This window comes from Marmota marmota, unplaced genomic scaffold, assembly GCF_001458135.2.
Source record: "Marmota marmota marmota unplaced genomic scaffold, marMar, whole genome shotgun sequence".
NCBI classification, from domain to species: Eukaryota; Metazoa; Chordata; class Mammalia; order Rodentia; family Sciuridae; genus Marmota; species Marmota marmota.
In genome coordinates this window covers 62,800,198-62,819,828 of record NW_025999968.1, presented here as the reverse complement: position 1 = coordinate 62,819,828, position 19,631 = coordinate 62,800,198, and the positions used below count along the sequence as shown (strand labels likewise).

The 19,631-nt window shown below is 62.6% G+C and overlaps 1 protein-coding gene across 1 annotated transcript in view; it reads left to right on the top strand.

Annotated features, from left to right (window-relative positions):
- Itgb2 (integrin subunit beta 2) overlaps positions 1–18,760 on the top strand; it is a 26,760-nt gene extending 8,000 nt beyond the window's left edge. Inside the window, exons 4-16 of the mRNA XM_015478853.2 lie at positions 1,813–1,993; positions 2,741–2,911; positions 3,876–4,117; positions 4,489–4,644; positions 5,897–5,992; positions 9,061–9,150; positions 10,231–10,371; positions 11,499–11,686; positions 12,924–13,168; positions 13,996–14,215; positions 14,439–14,641; positions 17,697–17,863; positions 18,075–18,760. Of these exons, the coding sequence (XP_015334339.1) occupies positions 1,813–1,993; positions 2,741–2,911; positions 3,876–4,117; positions 4,489–4,644; positions 5,897–5,992; positions 9,061–9,150; positions 10,231–10,371; positions 11,499–11,686; positions 12,924–13,168; positions 13,996–14,215; positions 14,439–14,641; positions 17,697–17,863; positions 18,075–18,137 (2,163 nt within the window). The 3' untranslated portion in view covers positions 18,138–18,760. The remainder of the gene's footprint in view (positions 1–1,812; positions 1,994–2,740; positions 2,912–3,875; positions 4,118–4,488; positions 4,645–5,896; positions 5,993–9,060; positions 9,151–10,230; positions 10,372–11,498; positions 11,687–12,923; positions 13,169–13,995; positions 14,216–14,438; positions 14,642–17,696; positions 17,864–18,074) is intronic.
- The last annotated feature ends 871 nt before the right edge of the window (positions 18,761–19,631 follow it).

The following is a 19,631-nucleotide window of genomic DNA, read 5'->3' as shown; positions in this document are numbered from 1 at the left end:
ACCCGGCGCCGGCCTCAGTCCCAGGGCCAGCCCCAGCCCCAGCCCCGTCCCCCGCCCCAGACCCAGCCCCACCCTGTGCTGAAGGCCTCTCTGTAACTCAGGCAGCACCACTATGGGGGAGCCCTGATCAAGGCCATGGGAGATAAGCTTCCCCCAGTGGACAGATGCAGCACCCAGGTGTGGGGGGGACAGTCCAGCCTCAGAACGTGGTGAAAAGCCGGACTCTGGTGGGATCTCGCCCCCTCTCCTCTCAAGTCACAGTCTGTGTTTCAAAGTGATGACCTCAGAAGGGAATGACCATGGCCCGCGGTGGCCCTGCCTGGCGGGAACCTCCAGTCCCTGAGCCCCAGGCTTCTGGTTGAGGTACACTTTGGTCACTGTGGTAAGGTGGCATCTGCCAGGCTTCGCCACACCATGCCACTGTCTGCCCTGGCAGCTGGCAGCGGGGCTGGCTTGTGGGGAGGCCCTCTGAGGCTGGCAGATATGGGTCTGCCCCCAAACCAGCACCGGCCAGTAGCCTACGCTCTGTGAGAGCTGTTCACACTGTGACCGCCCTATGGCCCCGGGTGGCACGACCCCTTCCCGTGGGCTCTGTACCTCTATATTTTTGAGCACTGTCTTGCTTTCTGGACTGACAGCTGCCCCGGGTCTGACCTGCACTGCCCTTGCCCTGGCCCCAGAGTCTGCACTTTTCTGAGGGTCCCTGGCTCCTTCTCCTGAGCAGGGGCCTCCAGCCTCCTCGGCACATCTCCTGTCACTCCCAATCCTGACACGTGCAGAGAGAGGCTTTAGAGTCACCAGCTGTCACTGCAGTGACACCCACATAGAGCCCAGTGCTACTGGGGTCATCTGTGTTCTTTGGCCTGAGGAGTGTGGTCCAAGCCTGGGTGTGGACGTTCCTGGGCAGATTGGAGCCCCCGCCCTCCTGAGGTCATTCTGGTCATTTGAAATAAAGACAGGGAGGCTCACTTGTTCTGTCTGGGCTGCATCTTAGGTTTCTTTTCTCTTGTCGATCGCTTGTAGTTCTCGAGTACGCAAGGCATTAACACAGTGTCACAGGTCAAACGAACAGGGACACGCTGCCCGGGAAGGGTCAGCCTCCCTCCCCCACCCCCACCTGCCGGCACTAGCCCACCCCATGCTTCTGGGCTGTTCTGAGTGCACTGTGAGAGCGGCAGCTCATCCAGTCTCCTCTCAGCGCTCTGTGATTTAACAGTTTTGATGCAGCGGGTGCTGGCCCAGGGCCAGGACCAAACACGCCCGTGTCGGGATTCAGGGGCCTCTGTGAGGACAGAGTGATCGAGCCCCCTGGGCCCAGGACCCTGCTTCCCTCTGTCTGCATTTCCCACTGAAGTGCCAGGACGTTTGCGGGGGCTCTGTCTGTGGCCCGGGGTTCCTGGGCTGCCCGTGGCTGCCCGTGGCTGCCCGTGGCTGCCCGTGGCTGCCCGTGGCTCAAGCTCCCTGGGAAAGCCGCTCCCTGGGAAGAGGAGCTGCTGGGGAGGCCCTCAAGGCCTGCTCCCTGCCCTGGGGCCAGCTGCCGACTCTCTCCATCAGCCTTTGGGCAGGAGACTGGACCCCAGGCGTTTTGCTGGGGAGGCCGAGGGTGGGGAGTGGTCTGCTCCCCAGGGTCCAAGTGTGTGCTGGAGCCCAGAGAGAGGCTGCTGGGAGACGGTCAACTCCTCCACGGACTCTGTCCCAAATTCCAAGTGCAGTTGAGGGGGGGATAGGGCTGGGTCTTCAGTTCCAAGGGTCCAGCAGCCCCCTGCAGCCCTGCTGTGTGGCCCCTCCCGACCCGTGACTGCCCCCTCCCAGAACTTCACGGGGCAAGGGGAGCCCGACTCCGTTCGCTGTGACACCCGGGAGCAGCTGCTGAAGAAGGGCTGTGCGGCTGATGACATAATGGACCCCAGGAGCCTCGCCGAACCCCAGCAGGACCTGGAGGGGGCCTGGAAGCAGCTGTCCCCACAAAAAGTGACACTGTACCTGCGACCAGGTAGGCTGGGCCTAGGCTGTGCTTGAGCGGGCACCCTGTGTGTCCAGGAGCATGGGCCCACTCCAGGTGTTAGGGTGGACCAGGTGTGAAGTGGGCCGGGGGAGGCTGGGGCTGCTGGGGGCTGCTGGGGGCTGGCCAAAGTCTGAGCGCCTCCAGGTCCCCCCTCTGTCCCCAGGCAGGTTCCCACCCCTCCCCACTCCATGTCTGCACTGGGTGTCTGGTCTCCCTCTCAGCCCTGTCTTCTGTCTGTTTTTAGAAGGAACATTTGGAAAACAATGTTCTCTCTCCCTCTCAACAAGCCTGGAACTTGTGGCAGAGTTAGGGCTCTGATAAGTCCTGCAGTCAAGAGACTGAGGGACTGGGGAACTAGTGCCACCCACAGATGGGCCACACACCGGCTTCAGAGCACACCCTGCCCTGCTGTCCGAGGAGCAGGTGTGGCGGAATGAGCCCCAGGCCTGGAGCTGGCAGCCCCCTTGGATGGGCCAGTGGCTGCGGCTGCCCCTTTGATAAGGAGCCACCTGGGGACCTAGTGCCCTCCACGGCCTACGTGGGGGGAGGGCTCGGTGTTTGGATGCGGCCTGGCTGTCCTGGGTCCTACCCACAGCTTCCGGAGGCCATGTGAAGGGCGGTCTGGAGGGCCTGGGGGTGGGGACGAGGGCCAGCAAGGCACAGCCAGCTCATGACCCTTGAGATGCCCTGGACGAGGTGCCAGGAACCTCTTGCTGTCTCTGTCCCTGACGGCAGGTCAGGCGGCTGTGTTCAACGTGACCTTCCGGCGGGCCAAGGGCTACCCCATCGACCTGTACTACCTGATGGACCTCTCATACTCCATGCTGGACGACCTCATCAACGTCAAGAAGTTGGGCGGTGACCTGCTCCAGGCCCTCAACGAGATCACTGAGTCCGGCCGCATTGGTGAGGCCCTCGGCCACTGCAGGCCGTGCTCAGCCCTTCCCCGAGGCCTCGGCAGCTCTGCCGCCCACACCCCTCCACACACGCAGGACCCCAGGTGCAGGGACCTGGGGCTCCAGACATGGCATCCCCAGCATACCCGTGGGGCCAGAGTTGGGTCTGTGTCCCCACCAGGCGCCGCGTCCAGTCACTGGTCCCCTGAGACTCATGGACACCACCCAGCGCTCCTCTTCCCCTCCTCAAACTCCGGGCTCCGTGTGCGCCAGGCAGAGCTGCACCACCGAGCCTCGCCCCAGCCCCTTTGTTCATTTTGTGATATGTTTAAAAGACAGAAGTCTCACGGAGCTAATTACTACGACTGTGTAAACCACGCAGCCATCACAGCATCAAAGAAATAACCACGGTCAAGTCTGCAGGCTGAGGGGTCTCAGACTTGACAGCTTCCGCCACGTCCATAAAAGGCAGGCCCGGCCGGCCAGAGGGAGGGGTGAGGACACCTGCGGTCCCCACCAGTGTCATCCTGAACAGCCCTGCCTCAGCCTTTCTGAGTCTGTGAGGGCACCGGGGATTGAACTCAGGGACAGTCGACCACTGAGCCACGGCCCCAGCCCTGTTCTGTATTTTGTTTAGAGACAGGCTCTCATGGAGTTGCTTAGGGCCTCACTGTTACTGATCTCGATCCTCCTGCCTCAGCCTCCCAAGCTGCTGGGCTTACATTGCCTCGGTCCTGATGTGCACACATGAACACACTGACGCATGCTCACACATGTGCTGGTCATATGTGTGCGTGCACACAGCTGCTACACCTATGAGACACACACGGGCACACGTTACACACTCACACATGACCACAGGTGCCGCCATGTTTCTCCTGGGCCCTGCCACAGGATAGGGAAACCAAGGCTGTCTGGGACCCAGCCTGCCACCTGTTCCCCTCACCTGCCCACCTCGGGCCCTGTGCCCTCAGGCTTCGGGTCCTTCGTGGACAAGACAGTGCTGCCCTTCGTCAACACGCACCCCGAGAAGCTGAGGAACCCGTGCCCCAACAAGGAGAAGCAGTGCCAGCCCCCGTTCGCCTTCCGGCACGTGCTGAAGCTGACCAACAACTCCAACCAGTTCCAGGCGGAGGTCGGGAAGCAGCTCATCTCTGGAAACCTCGACGCTCCCGAGGGCGGGCTGGACGCCATGATGCAAGTCGCTGCCTGCCGGGTGAGGCCCTGCCCCTCCAAACCCGGCACCCCAGCAGGCGCCACAGGGTCGCGTGCCCTGGCTGGCAGCTCATCTCAGGGACCTCCGCTGGCCACCACTGGCGGCCGGGGCCTGGGAGGGCAGCCGGCCTCCCTGCAGGAGAGCGAGGTCTGGTGGCTGCGGGGTCTTTGGCCTCGAAGGCGAGGAGGGAGACCAGGCAGGTCTGGGCCCAGCAGCCCTGTCAGGGCTCTCGGAGTCGGCTTTCCCTCGCCTCACTCGTTTGCGGGGCATCGTAGGCGCCTGCCGGGGCTGGCTGGGTCCTGTCTCTGCTGTGAGACCCTGGGGTGGACCCAGCCTGGAAGCGGGCGTGACCCCTGCTGCCTTCTCCCCAGGAGGAAATTGGCTGGCGCAACGTCACAAGGCTGCTTGTGTTCGCCACTGATGATGGTTTCCATTTCGCGGGCGACGGGAAGCTGGGTGCCATCCTGACACCCAACGATGGCCGCTGCCACCTGGAGGACAACCTGTACAAGCGCAGCAATGAGTTTGTGAGCCTCTGCGGGCGGGAGTGGGGCAGGGCTCTGCTGAGGGAGGAGGCCTTGAGGACCTCAGGCCCTGGACATCACCTCCTTCAACCTGAATACCAAGTCTGAAGGAGCTTCCCAAAGCCCTGAGTGGCCGCGGTGAGGTCCCTCAGACCCTGCCTCTGGCCAGGCGAGGCGGAGGGTGGCCAGGCAGCCCTGACCCTCACCCCCAGGGCATGGGCCCTGCAGACAGGCTCCAGGCCCACTGTCCCCCTGGCCGGTAAGGTCAGGTGCAGGAACTGACCCTTTAGCCCCAGGCTTCAGCCAGGGCCCCCTCCCTGTCCTCAGGAAAGGCTCGCCAGGGCTCGGTGTCCGTAAGGTCAGGCAGTGGCGACCCAAAGGAGGCAGATTTAACAAGGCCACTGAACGAGGCTTTATTGAGACCCCACTCCCGGGCAGAACTCTCAGACCAGGAGAGTAAGAAGAGACCCGGCTTAGGGCAGGAAGGGAGGGCTTGGGGCAGGAAAAGGGGTTTTCAGAGCCCCTTGTCCCACTGGAGTTGGTCGGGGGAACTGGCTGAGATCCAGGATTGGCCAGGAGACCCTGCTGATGGACAGGCGGTTCTGTGGGTGCCTGACTGGGGTTCATTTCGCTCACGCGGGCTGTGTGGTGCTCTGTTCCCAAGTCACCTTCATCCACCTAACAGTGTCCCCACCCCTGGGCGGCCCATCCCCTGCCCTCCCAAATGTGGTGCAAAGGGCTTTAGAGATGGTCGGCTCAGGGGCCCCACCTGGAGCCCACAGACTCTGAGGGCTGCTGTGGCTGTGATCCACGTGTCCTGACCTTGATCATGGTCTCTGTCCAAAAGTGAGTGTCCTTTTCCCACGCAAGTGGGCGCCACTATGGTGAGCAACGTGTCCCAGACTCTGCCCCGGTAGAGCCCCAGGTTTTTCCCAGCCCGCACGGCGGCACAGACGCCCCACAGTGCTGCTCACACACTGGTCAGTGTGGGGAAGGTGGAGCGGCCACGTGCCCTGGCGCAGCCATTCTCCGTGTTCTCCGACTGTGTCTCCTCTCTGCTTTGCCACCTCACGCCACCTCTGGGCACTCTCTTGGACCCTGTCCAGAGGAGGCATCGTCCACGACACGGGGACGGGCAGGGCCTGAGCTGGTGCTGGTGCCCGGGGGCCTAGGCCACTTGCCTCCTCCGTGTGGCCTGGGAGGCTTGTCCCCAGCCTCGGGGGCCAGCTGTCTGACTGGACACCCCTCTCCCCAGGACTACCCTTCGGTGGGCCAGCTGGCACACACTCTGGCTGAAAATAACATCCAGCCCATCTTTGCAGTGACTGAGAGGATGGTGCCAACCTACAAGGTCAGTGGGGCTGGGTCCTGGGCCAGTGGGGTGGGGGCCGGTCTTGTCAGCAGGAGGATGACAGCCCAGCACTGCCACAGTGTCCCTGGGTCCTGCTTCTGTGCACTGCTCTGTGGGCGTCCGTGACCACGTATGGATGTGACCGGAACAACCTAAGGCTGAAGTTCCCTTTAGGGGATGTGACCCTTCCATGGGGACACAAGGACCCCGCCTACCCTCAAGGCCCTATGCTGACGGAGGTGTCTCCTTTTCTGCTGGATGCAGCAAGTCTCTTGTATCTGTGGATCCAATTTTTTGTTTTGGGGAAACTTTCTTGTTTTCTACCCACACACCTTCGAACATGGACACTTTCACCAAGAAAGATATGCACAGGCAGATGGCACCTCGGTGAGCAGGAGCCCGAGCCTGTCATGCTGTGCTGGCTGAGAGCACCTCTCTCCCCTCGGTGGGCTGGGCACACCTTCTGTAAATGCCCGCGAGCAGGAGCCAGGACCAACACAGCTGGCCCTGGGCTTTGAAGCAGCCGCCCAGCGCTGGGGAAGGAAGCATCCCCCACCTGTGCCTCGGGCTGGAGGGCACAGTTGGAATCAGGCCCCGCTCCCCAGGCTCGGTGTCTGAAGAGCCCTTGTCCCCTGACCGCCATGGAAACCTGGGGGGAGACGCCCCCGTCTTCTCGGGAGTCCTCAACCTCTCAACTCACAAACCAGGGGTCTGGCCTCCACCCACGCATCTGTGAAGAGAGTATCGATTGGATCCAAAGGCGTCCCGGAGCGAGGAGCAGCTGGCCGATGTTTCTGATGGTCAGAGGGGCTTCCTGCAGCCCCCTGCTCGACCTGTGGCACCATCTCTTTCTGTCAGGGCAACAGCCAGGCACTGGCCGACCCGTGCCTTGTCCCACAATTCCGCTGCTGGTGACCCATGCCTGGCCTGGTGTCAGAAGGCAGCCACATTCTCGGGTGGCGTCTCCAGGGGTCGATGCCCAGGGATTTGGTAGACGGACTGCGAGAACTAGCCTCACAGTCAAGCTGTTGCCTGCAGGATGCAGACTGAAACCAGGTGAAAGGCCCCCGGGGCGGAGTCCAGGACACAGGGCTCCCTCCCCACGCAGGCGTGGGCAGTACCCAATGCTCCCAGCAACAGCATGTGACCACACCCAGGGGCCCTTGCCATGCAGCGTAGTGCTCCCCAGCCTCGGTCCCCAGGGTTTTTATTCAGGTCAATTGCATAAACATGGCTGATGACTGACCTCCAGCCCCTTGGGAGACCAAGCCGATCCAACCTGGCCCAAGGTGCCCCTAAACCACACTGTTGGGCTGCCTGGAGTGGCCCCAGCCCAGGCAGGACATTCTGAGGTCACCTCCTGGGGCCAGCCGTGTCTACAGTGCCCTTTACCCTGCAGCAGGGATTGGGTACAAGGGGAAGTGCTGTACCTCACTCCCTAGAGGAGCCCTCTGCTCCCAGCAGCTGCCCAGCACCTGGTCCTGAGGCCAGAAGGAGACGGTGCAGGAGGCCTGAGCAGAAGAAGGTGATGTGGTCATCGTATTTAACCGCCTAATGACCAGTTCTTCAGAGCGGACAGGCCCGGACGGCCAGCCTCAGGTCCCAGCTCCATTACCGCTGGGCCACCTGGGCCTGTTTGTTAGCATGAATCCTCAGCTTCCTCCCTGAGGGGTGACAGTACCCCTGGAGGACGCTCACAGTTACCTGAGCTCCCCCGCAGTGAGCTCAGAGGGAAGAGTTATCCTTGGGTGGCAGAGACCTTTCCTTAGCTGAGACTGCATCCCAGTCACCTCCACCACCCTCCTCCAGGGGACAAACGTGAAATCCAGCTGTGTACCTCTGCCCTCCCGCCTGTGCTCTGTGCTGCCCCTCTGCAGGTCATGGCTGAGGGTGGACGTAGAGTCTGGGCAGGAAGAGCACACAAGGCCCGCCCGGGAAGGCGGGTGCTTTTATAGAGCGCTCACTGTAGAGCAAGGGTCACGCGTCAGATGCAGTCACAGGTATGAGTCACACACGGCCGAGGTGTACGGGGGCTGGCAGCCACCAGCATTCCCGCGGCCAGGTGTGCCAGGCTCCAGAGAGGAACAGGACACTGGGACACGGGGTGGGGCAGGTGTCCAGCCAGCCCTCCAGAGTGGGTAGTGGAGCTTGCCAGGCTGCCAGGACCGTGGCTCAGCTCAGCACAGGGCAGACAGCGGGCAGCAGGCAGGAGGACTGCCCGCCATCAGGACATCACAGCCCCAAGTCTTCACCTGCCATGTCCCCTCTTGTGTCCCCTCTTGCTGGTCCCAGTGCTCTGCAGGCATTCCAGGGAGCAGCAGGGTGCAGACAGGAGACCCGAGTCCCAAGCCCACCACCTCTGTGCCTTGGGGTCACAGGCCTCCTGAGCCTCGGTTCTTGCGGTGGTCAAGGCCACAGGGAGTGTGTAGGGCAGAGCCCCCCAGCCCTCCTCAGCGTGCGTTTCTGTGGGAGCCGGGGACTGGACTCCACTGTGGCATCACAGAGGGTGCTGGGCAGGAAAGTGGCCCGACCATCAACTGTGTGCTCCTGGGGGCGGGGCAGGGGGCGGCGACTGTATTTTTATTTTGAGAAATCGGCACAGCACTTGAACAGCGCCAAGGTGGGTGTGGGAGGGACTGGTCCGTCTGTCGTCCAGGCTCCACGTGGCCCCCACCATGGACACTCTGGACAGCAGGACTGGTCTACCAGAGCTGTCACAGGGTTATGCACACAGTCCCTGTCAAAATCAAACCACACCCACCACATGCTCAGAGCCCCCCCTCCCTGATTCCTGCTCGCGGTGCTGCTGTCTGGGCCGGGTGTGCTTCTGTCTGCTATGCTTGTGTGCTGGGGATGCCACCCAGCTGACCAGGGCGTGTGTCCCCAGTTCAGCCATGTCACCAGCTGCAAGTCCACCAGGGTAGGAGCATTTAAACCACAGAACGAGCAGAGCCTCTGCTGAGGGCTGTCTCTCCCCGAGGGCCAGTTGGTCCACGGGTGCCACACATGCCAGGTGCTCGTGCACCACCAGGTGCCAGCTGCCCCCTGCCCGGCCTTTTCACCCACAGAAGCTCACAGAGATCATCCCCAAGTCGGCCGTGGGGGAGCTGTCTGAGGACTCCAGCAACGTGGTGCAGCTCATCAAGGATGCCTACAACGTGAGTCCCCTCCGCTGCCCCGCAGGGTGGGCCGGGGCCTGGACCCCTCGGGTGGCCAATCCTGTCCTCCCAGCTGCTGGTCAGCAGAGGTGAGGGAGGGGCTGCGTCACAGGGCCCAGCCGTGGCCTCCTGCAGCCCCTGCAGGCCCACTCAGCCTCCTGGACACAGCCAGCTCTGTGTCCTCTCAATAATGGTGTGGCTTGTGCCACCCCAGACCCCCAGGGACCCTCCCTGAAACACAGGCCCCAGGCCCTTGTCACCCAGGCTCTGCTAGCTGGTGGCCATGAAGTGGGAGGTGGACGGCTGGGGGCCAGATGTGGCATCCCAGGTGGGATGGAAGCCCTGGAAATCACCATGGTGGACCCGGGTCCAGCCCTCGAGGTGGAGTCTCTGCCTGTCAGCCCTACCCCGCCCTGGGCAAGCCCCTCAGGGGTCCTCGTCCCTGGTCCTCCCCCTTAGTGTGGGTCATCCACCTGCAGCCCAGGATTGCTCCCTGGGGGACCCCTGGTCCTTGTGGGCCAGGGCATGCACCCGAGTGGTGCCTGGACACAGGCAGGCCAGGCCTGTGGCACACTGCAGGCAGCTCCCCTGAGCGCTGCTGCCCCAGATTGAACAGAGGCCTGCAGGAGGCCCGTTGGCCTCTCACCTCTGGTGAGCTCCGAACCCCAGCAGGCCTCCTGTGCCCTGGCCACTGCCTGCGTCTCTGTCTTCACGTGAGGACTGGGTGAGCTCTGCCGCAGCTCTCCTCCTGGGGTGGCCCTCCATCTCTCTGTCTCTGTCCACGTCCATCCCCCCATCAATCTCTCCTGCCCCCTGTGCTGGTGCTGGGATTCGGTGGTGAGAGGACATCCTCACGGGGCTCAGGGCCCGGTCCATGTGGGTCCTGGCAGGTGGCCTGTCCTGAAGGCAGGCCTGCGGCACTGGCAGTGCTGCCCTCCGGTCCCTGGCACATCCTGCTGAGCTCCTAGTGGACCTGTGTGTCATTTACCCATGTGGGGCTGGGAGGAGAGAGGCAGGTCCCCGGCCAGCGGGGCTGGGCAGCGGGTGGGAAGCGCCCTGAGCAGGCCTCTCTACCTGCAGAAACTCTCCTCCAGGGTGTTCCTGGAACACGGCACCATCCCCGACACCCTGAGGGTCTCCTACGACTCCTTCTGCAGTAACGGACAGTCACACAAGGGCCAGCCCAGAGGGGACTGTGACGGTGTGCAGATCAACGTCCCGGTGAGCCTGGCTGGGGTCTCGGTCCCTCACACTAGGAGGTCAGCTAGGGATCTCGTGACACCAGCAGAGGGGAAGCATTGTCCCCCAGCCAGCCAGGTGTTCCCACCTTTAACATCCTCTGATGAGGCCAGAGAGGCCCCCGTGAGAATGTGCCCAGTGCTGGGGAAAGGACGCAGGGAGGGCACCCGCAGGTTTCTCAACACTCCTAAGAACCCCAACTCCCTGGTGCCCCCCAGGGTAGAGGAGGCTCTCACAACGACAGCGCCCCCTGGGGGCAGCCAGTTGCCACGCAGAGCCGGGCAAAACGCCGTGAAAGTGACCAGAAAGTCACCGAGTTCCCTAATGGTTCAGATTTAAATCGTCATCAAGTTATTCGTTTTTTCTTTTTTCTGTGAACTAATATTTATCAAAATGTCTGCTTTTACTGCATTTTTAAATATGAGCCTGGACTTACTTCAGATGCTACTTCCTAGATGTTGCTTATGAAGTTCTACCAGAATGTCCCCCATGCCCTGCAGGAGAGCATAGTTCTAACTTGCAGCTGTTTGTTATGCATTTTTACGACATTCCTGCTCTATGTTAAAGTACTGGGCAAAAATCATTCGGACCCATCCTGGACATGGCTGAATTTGACCAACGCTGTGGCCAGTGGTGGCGTCTGCCCTCCTGGGCCAGCATGTACAGGGCCTTCTGCTGGGCTGGGGCTGACTGCGCACCTGCGTGCCCCTGGTTGACGGCCCCTGGACTGGGGCTTTCCCCCTTCCCGGGCTCAGAATGTAGCTCCACCCCAGGCCCAGGACTCCCGTGGACTTATGGACGGGATACGTGGACATGTTGTCCCCACAACTCGGCCCTTCACCCTGGTCTGGGCCTTGGCGCACTCGGTGATGGCAGAGACCACGGGCCTGCCCCGCCTGGTCCACGGCACTGACCCCCGAGCACCAGTGCTTCCTCTTTCTTCTCAGCTGGGGACGGTCCACATGGCCTCCTCCCCAAGTTAATCTGAGAGGCCAGCACCCTCCATCCACATAAGCCCCATGTCCCCTGAGGCTGGGTGAGGGGACAGAGGCAGGCTGTGACCCTGGTCGCCTACGGTCCCACCTGAGCACTGCCACTCCTCTCGGCAGATCACCTTCCAGGTGCGGGTCACCGCCACCGAGTGCATCCAGGAGCAGTCCTTTGTCATCCGAGCGCTGGGCTTCACGGACACAGTGACCGTGCAGGTCCTGCCCCGGTGTGAGTGCCGGTGCCGGGACCAGAGCCAGAACCGTGGCCTCTGCGGAGGCAAGGGCTCCCTGGAGTGCGGCGTCTGCAGGTGAGGCGGGCGCAGGTGGCCACGGGACCCCACCCACCCTCCCCAGGGCAGGAGGAGGCCTTGCTCTTGCTCCGGAGCCGGGGCGACCCTCAGCAATGCCACCTGGGCTCCACTCTCAGCCCCGGAGCGTCTAAGGCCGGAAAGCGGCTGGCAGAGGGGTGGGTGCTCTCACCAGAGGACAGAGACTGCCCTACGCACCTGGGCCAGCCGTCCACCCACCCCATTCACCTCCGCCTCAGCCCCAGGGAGCCTCCAAGCAGAACCCACAGCCCTGGGCTGCCCTGGCCGTTCTGCTCCCCACTGTGAGGGGGGGACCAAGCCCAGGCAGAGGGCGGAGGGCTGGGGCAGGCCGCGGAGCCAGGAGGTGACCGTCGGCCCCAGCAGCCGCCCCTGCTCAGAGGGGCCAGCTCACCCTCTGGCCCCTGTTGGTAATGTCCATCCCCCGCACACTGCCCAGGCTGCCCACCTTGGGGCTAGACAGCTGTCAGAACTGCGGCCACCTGGCCAGAACTGCCAGGGGACCTGCCTGTTTGTCACCACCACCTTCTTCCTCCTGACTGCTTTCCTGGTTTTCACCTCCTGTGGTGCTGTGTCCCCTCAGGCCTGCACTGTCCCCCACACGGCCCTGTCCCCGCATGCCTGCACTGTCCCCACCCCCTCTTCAGCCCTGTCCCCTCAGGCCTGCACTGTCCCTACCTCCTCCCCAGCCCTGTCCCCTCAGGCCTGCACTGTCCCCACCTCCACAACTCTGTCCCCTGAGGTGCTCTCTGTCCCCATGCCCTGGTTGCCGGCACCACCCTTGCCCTAAGCATGCAGCCATGGCGCTGAGGCTGAGGGTTGGCGCCTGGGCGGTCCACAGGCCCCCTCCTCCTCTGGGAGGTGGAACAGCCATCCTGGGTACCGTCTGAGGTCGCCCAGTGTGTGCTGAGCCCCTGGGCGCGGTGGCCTGGCTCTGCCGTGTGTCCTGCTAAGCCCCATCCTTGAGTCTTCCCAGCGGAGCAGTGTCCTGGCAAGGCAGCAGGGCCACGTCCAGCGGCCCCTGAGGCTCCGGTCACCTGTGGGCAGACATCACCCCTGGAACAGGCTGGCTCTGTGGGGAGCCTGCCCGAGGCCTGTGCTCACGGGCCAGGTCAGGCACGGTCCCCTCCCGGAGTCCTTGCCCAGCTCGTGGTGGGAGCAGGTGCCGTGTAGGACAGGTCCTCGGCCCACCCCGGGGCCTGACCTGCGCCCTCTGCAGGTGTGATGCTGACTACATCGGGAAGAACTGCGAGTGCCAGACCCAGGGCCGCAGCAGCCAGGAGCTGGAGGGAAGCTGCCGGAAGGACAACAGCTCCATCGTGTGCTCAGGGCTGGGCGACTGCATCTGCGGGCAGTGCATCTGCCACACCAGTGACGTCCCCAACAAGGAGATCTTCGGGCAGTACTGCGAGTGCGACAATGTCAACTGTGAGCGCTACGACGGCCAAGTCTGCGGTGGCCCAAGTAAGTGGGCTGAGTCACCGACAAGGACCACCAGTGGGGCTCTCGGCCACTGGCCCCAGGAGCCTGAGCGGGGGACACTGGGGCAGGACCCGCAGCAGTCCTCCTCTCTGCCAGGCCTGTTTCTGTGTCCATGAGGGGGAGGTGAACTCGCAGGAGGGTCCATGGGTGATGGTCGTGGTCTGACCATGAGTCCCATTCACAGTGGGATGGGAGGCCTAGAATGGCCAAGTGGCCATGCTGCTGGTGGGGGCCAGGAGGGCTTGCCCAGGGACTATTACTCAGGCACGTGGTTCACTGCATCCCCAGGGCCCCGGGGGCTGCAGGAGCGGAGGGGAGGGGAGGCAGGGCAGGGGAGGAGCCCTGCGTGCAGACTCCCAGCTGAGGCTGAGCTGGGGTGGGGGAGCCGGGGCCGGGGAGCCGGGCTCAGGCTGCACTGTCCCCTCAGGCCTGCACTGTCCCCCAAGGCCTGCACTGTCCCCCACACGGCTCTGTCCCCTCAGGCCTGCACTGTGTCCCCCACACGGCCCTGTTCCCTCAGGCCTGCACTGTCCCCCCACACGGCCCTGTCTTCTCAGGCCTGCACGAGGGAGCCGGGGTGAGGGAGCTGGAGTCAGGGAGCCAGGGCCAGGGAGCCAGGGCAAGTGAGCTGGGGGGAGGGAGCTGGGGCCGGGGAGCCAGGGCTAGGGAGTGGAGCCGGGGAGCCGGGAGCAAGGGAGCTGGAGCTGGAGCCAGAGAGCCGGGGGCGAGGGGGTGGGGGGACCCAGGGAGCCGGGGCCAGGGAGCCACCGGGCAGGATGGAGGCTGCAGTGGCCCCTGCTGTCTTCCAGAGAGGGGGAGCTGCTTCTGTGGCCAGTGCCACTGCACAGAGGACTTCGAGGGCTCAGCGTGCCAGTGTGGGAAGTCCACCGTAGGCTGCCTGAACGCTGCGCGGGTGGAGTGCAGTGGCCGCGGCCAGTGCCGCTGCAACACGTGCGAGTGTGACCCTGGCTACCAGCCACCCCTGTGCCAGGACTGCCCAGGCTGCCCCTCTCCCTGCAGCATGTACATGTGAGTCCCCCGCCACAGCCTGCCTCCCTGCCAGGACACCTGGAGAACACGCCTTCACAGCCGTCCTGTAGGGTCCCAGCAGGCCCCACATGCCCCAACATGTGCTTGCACCCCATGGATCTATGCACCCTGCACACCCGTAGCCGCACACACCCACACACCCCCTCTGTGTCCCCTCAAGCCCTGTGCCTCCTGCACCCGGCTCACGCGCGCTCCCCTGCAGCTCCTGTGCCGAGTGCCTGAAGTTTGAGAAGGGCCCCTTGGAGAAGAACTGCAGCACAGCGTGCAAGAGCAGCCTGCTGCCCAGCCGCCCTGGGCAGGGCAAGGCCTGCAAGGAGAGGGACTCGGAGGGCTGCTGGATCACCTACACACTGCTGCAGCGGGACGGCAGGAACCGCTACGACATGCACGTGGACGAGAGCCGAGGTGAGGCCACCTGCGCCCGGGCCCAGGGCAAAGGCCCTGCAGTGGGAGGGTCTCTCTTCCTGGGGCAAGGTGGGCGCAGCGGCCGTGGCGAGCTGTGCAGGGCACCTGGCCAGGAGAGGTGGCAGGGCAGACTGGTGCATCCTCCTGCCCTCCCAGGGCCCTCTCCTTTAGTCCTCTCCAACTCCACCAGCGTTGGGCAAGGTGCGGCCACAGGGGTCCCAGGGCTGGTGCAGCTGCATGCTGGGCACAGGACTCCTGGGTGCTGCATGGTCAGAGGCCATCTCCCACCTGATGTGGGAGCCCATCAGCTGTGTCAGGGTCCCCACCTGGAGAGTCTCAGAAGAGCCCAGGCACTGCCACCTCTGATCACTGCCAGCTGTCCCCTTGGCTCTGGCCCAGTGACACCTGTGAACTGAGGCCCTGACCTGGACTTCTGGGTCCACATTCTAAGGGGCTACCTGGCACAGGGCCACCTGTCAGGCACAGATGCCCAGTGCAGGGTGGGCTGTGGCCACTGGGTTGGGGGTTCTCCTGGAGGGAAGGATGAGAGCCTTGGGGCAGGGAGGCGGAGAGTCTGGTTGGGGCAGTCCACTCCAGGTCCAGGGGCCTAGGAGCCTGGGAGGAGTCCAGAGATCCTGCAACAAGGCGGGTCTGAGGAAGAAGAGTGGACTGCAAGTGTGGTTTTCCAAAGCCCGCCTGGTGGCCAGGTGGACACCATCCTGTGAGGGCATGAGGTGGACACTGTCCTGTCAGGGCTGGGTGGACGCTTGTGTGTCAGGGCACGAGGTAGATGCTGTCCTGCCCTGCTGCACCCTCTCACCTCTCTCTGAGCCACAGCTGCTAGTAAGGAGATTCCAGACAAGCAGGAGCAATGGGGGATGCAGACAGACAGACGGACACAGAGAGAGAAAAGTGGGGCCAGATGGCAGCCCAGCTTCGACAGAGTCTGGCCGTCCCAAGCCCGCTCAGCACGTATGTCCCACAGCGTTCATCATCAGAGGTCATTTGTGGGAAGTCCCAGCGCAGCAGGCAGTCTGAAGCATGCAGGATTGGAAGACATTGGGTCATCTTGTTTTGCTCAGAAACCTCCATCCCTGGGAGAAGGTGCTAAACCAAGGTCCTGACTGCAAGGAGCCGCTGTTGTAGGGACAAAGGAGGCAGGGCACCCAAGACAGCAGGAGACAGTTTTACTTGGCTGCAGCCAGGTCCAGAGGGCACAGCTTTTGCTGTAATCAATTAACCCCCTGAACCTCGAGTTCAGGGAGTTTCAGAGTTTTATGCCCAGCTTGTAAGGGGAGGGGCTCAGAAGTTCACAGTCTGCAGAAGTTCACATAAATCAGCTTTTTCTCTCACTGTTCTGGGCACGTTAACCTTCAAGGACCACACCTGAGAAGGGAAGAGCTGCTTCTCCCCTCTCTTTCCTCCCCTGCCAGCTGTTACCATGGAGCTGTTACCATGAAGACTGATGCTCAGGATGTGTGCTTGTAACTTATCTTAGAAATGTAGACATCTCTGTGAAGCCCAACTCAAGGCCAGAGCCTTGTTTGCACATTTCTACAAACTACTATACTGGATACGTTTGTGAAAAGCTAGTAAGGGGTGTCCAGCACCTGGAGTGCAGGTGTCTTCCCAGCCAGTGGCCAGGTAAATAGGGCGACATGAAAATAGGAAGTTTATCCACATTGGACTCTTTCTCAGGGACTCTTTTGCCGACAGTCCTAAAGTCAGCCATGGTGGAGAGGGCTTTTCTGTGGAGAAAGGGGGTGCCACTTCACTGTGTGCCTTGGCACGGAGCCTCCAGGGCCCGTGTCCCCATGGCAGCTGGGCATCTGACCTGCACCTTTGCACAGACAGTTCTCAGCCCAGATACAGCCACGAGAGAATCAGAAAGACCGTGATCCGGACCACCACTCCACACCGCCAGGCCTGGGGTGCTGCCCTGTCAGGGGCTGGGTGGGTACAGGGTGTCAGGGCTGCGCTGGGCCAAGGACATGGAGAGTGGAGATGGGCGCAGTGGATGGGGAGAGTCTGGGCTGTGGACAGAGCCTTCTCTGGACGGCACATGGTGGAGGATGTTAGGAAGAAGGGTAGGTAGAGGGTCCTGGAGCCCAGGAGACGGAGTGGGCAGAAGGGTGGGAGGTATGTTGTGTGACAATGACCAAAGATGTTGGGGATGCTGAAGCTGCACCTTAGGGTTTTAGGTATGCAGCACCCCACCCATTCCTGCTGAAGGGACAGGGCTGGGCGGCCACTCAGATGGCCACAGGAAGCCCAGGTCAGCAGCACACAGGACTCTTACTGATCTGAGACCTGGAAGCCCCTCCACAGAGGGGAATGTGTGGAGGCGGTGGGCTCAGACCTCCCTGTGCCCTGTCTGCAGCTCACAGCCCATCCTCGGGCCTGGGCTTCAGATCCAGCCGCCCACGTAATGGCCATCTCCAGGTTACTCTGATGGACAGATACGGGCTCATGGTTCAGGGCAGCTTCCAGCCAAATTCTTTAAACTCTGAGAAGACCGTAGAGCTCTCTGTAAAGGCACAGATGGAGCCACAGAAGTCATTGTTGGGGACCCAGCAAATCGGGGCTTGCCCTAGAGGTTCCTGCCTGGGTTCCAGGGCCCCCAGCAGGAGCCACAGCTGCCTTGCCTGCCGAGTGCAGGTGCTGGTCCTGCTCTGGTCACCACAGGACACCTTCCCTGGTGAGCCAGCAGAGCTCAGGAGCCCCCAGCGGGCTGCCAGGCGGCTGGGCCTCGGGCACCCTCCCACCTGGGTGCCAGTGCAGACTCCGCAGGTCCCAGAGTTCAGCAGGTGGTGGCCCTGTCCACAGGCTGGCATCCTGTCCAGGCTCTGCTAGGTCGGCTAGTGACCTGGCCCCGCCTTCTTTGTGAACAAGGGGCCATGCCAAGTGGCTTGTGAGTGTCCTGGTGGGGGCCAGGGCCAGGCTCTCTCATCGACCTGTAGCAACGTGATGGAGGGTGAGCCCCACGTGGGGACCTCCATGGGACGAGGCGCTGACCGGCTGAGAAGACTGATGCTCAGGATGTGTGCTTCCTCAGAGTGCGTGAAGGGTCCCAACATCGCAGCCATCGTAGGGGGCACTGTGGCAGGGGTGGTGTTGATCGGCGTCCTCCTGCTGGTCATCTGGAAGGCCCTGACCCACCTGAGTGACCTCCGGGAGTACAGACGCTTTGAGAAGGAGAAGCTCAAGTCCCAGTGGAACAACGTAAGTTGCTGTCCTTGGTGGTCCCCACAGACCCCGGGCCCTGTGACCCCGTGCTTGCTGCAGGCTGTCCGGGCAGGTCTGCACGCACCCTGCCCCAACAGCCTGTCCCCCAGTGATTGCGTGAGCCCGGGCTCTGCCCTGCTCACCCCCCAGTGTTGACCCGGTGCCCGGGGCATCTGCTCTAAGAATCCACGTCCACATTCCTCACCAGGACAACCCCCTCTTCAAGAGCGCCACCACGACAGTCATGAACCCCAAGTTTGCGGAGAGCTAGGAGCCCTTGGGGAAGAGGAGGCTGAAGGACAGAGCAGAGGGGACCCCAGAGCACGTCTCCACCCTGCGGCCTGACTTGGCTTCCCCTGTGGACCAGAAGTCCGCTCTGTTTCCCTCTGCCTTCAAGTGACAGAGGTGGCCAGGGGCTCGCGGACTCCTCTTCAGGGACAGTCTCCCCCCACCTGCTGTCTTCCCAATGCAGCCCGAGAGTGAGGCCTCTTAGGGGGCTGGTGTGGCTCCCCGTGGGGGTGGGCAGATTCCTGGCCTTTCACGTTCAAGGTGTCACAGTCCTGTGTGTGGAAAGAACATACCCCAGGAGGCTGGGCTCTGGTGTCCCTCCTGGCCTGCACAGTCCTGGGCTCTGTGCTGCCTGCTTCCACAGGAGGGATAGACCCGCCCACCCCTTGGGCTGCTCCTGTTCTGCCCACCCCTTGGGCTGCTCCGGTTCTATTCTTTCTCCCCTGCTGGCCACGCCCTGCAGAAGGTGGCCTGCTGTTGAGCCCAGCCTGAGTGGCTGGCTCCCCCTCCCAGCTGCCAGGTCCTGCCTCCAGCCTCTCTCTCAGGCTCCAGCATTCCCCAGCCTCTTTCTCTAGCCTCCAGCCCTCTTCAGCCTCCAGCACTCTCCAGCCCCTCTCTCTAGCCTCCAGCACTCCCCAGCCCCTCTCTCTAGCCTCCAGCACTCCCCAGCCCCTCTCTCTAGCCTCCAGCACTCTCCCCAGCCCCTCTCTCTAGCCTCCAGCACTCCCCAGCCCCTCTCTCTAGCCTCCAGCACTCAGCAGTACATTTCTGCTGCTTACGTATCACCCTTCTCAGGTATTTTGCGACTGCTATAGGAACAGACCAAGGCCCTTATTTGTAAAGGCACATTTGACACAATCACCAAACAATAAACTTAACCACATTAGTGGCACCACATTCAGGAATTGGCTTTATTTTACAATATATTTAAAAACAATAGAATGAAGTTGAGCTGTTTTCTGATGAAGCTGCCTGTAGGCCACGCTTGTCCTCTGGTCCCTAAAGGTTGGCAGCTCCACTGTCCCCAGGCTGGCCCGCTGGGGGAGCCATCTCAGGTGTCTGCACACCTCAGGCCCCACTCCCTTCACTGTAGGCGCCAGCCCTTGCAGAGGCCTCCACCCACAGGCAGAGGTGGCGCATCCTACCACCCCCAAGCTCCCCTCCGGCCGTGGTCCCTTTGGGAGGTGCTCCCCCCAGCCCCAGGCCTGCACTGGTATCCTGGAGGGGGCGCACACCTCTCCTAGAGCAGACGGCGGCTGCCCTCCGTGCGGTCCAGCCTCACCCCCGGCTCTGGCCACAGCACTGCCTGGTTCAGCTTGTGGCCAGCTTGTGCCCCCCAGCCCCCCAGCCAGCTCCTGCCTTCTGCTCTAAGGACCGGCTCTGAGGCAGAAGTGAGTCAGGTCTTGTACTGTGCATCTGAACCAGCTTGGGGACAGCTGGCCCCCGCTCCTCTCAGGGGCTGACGCCAGGTGGGTCT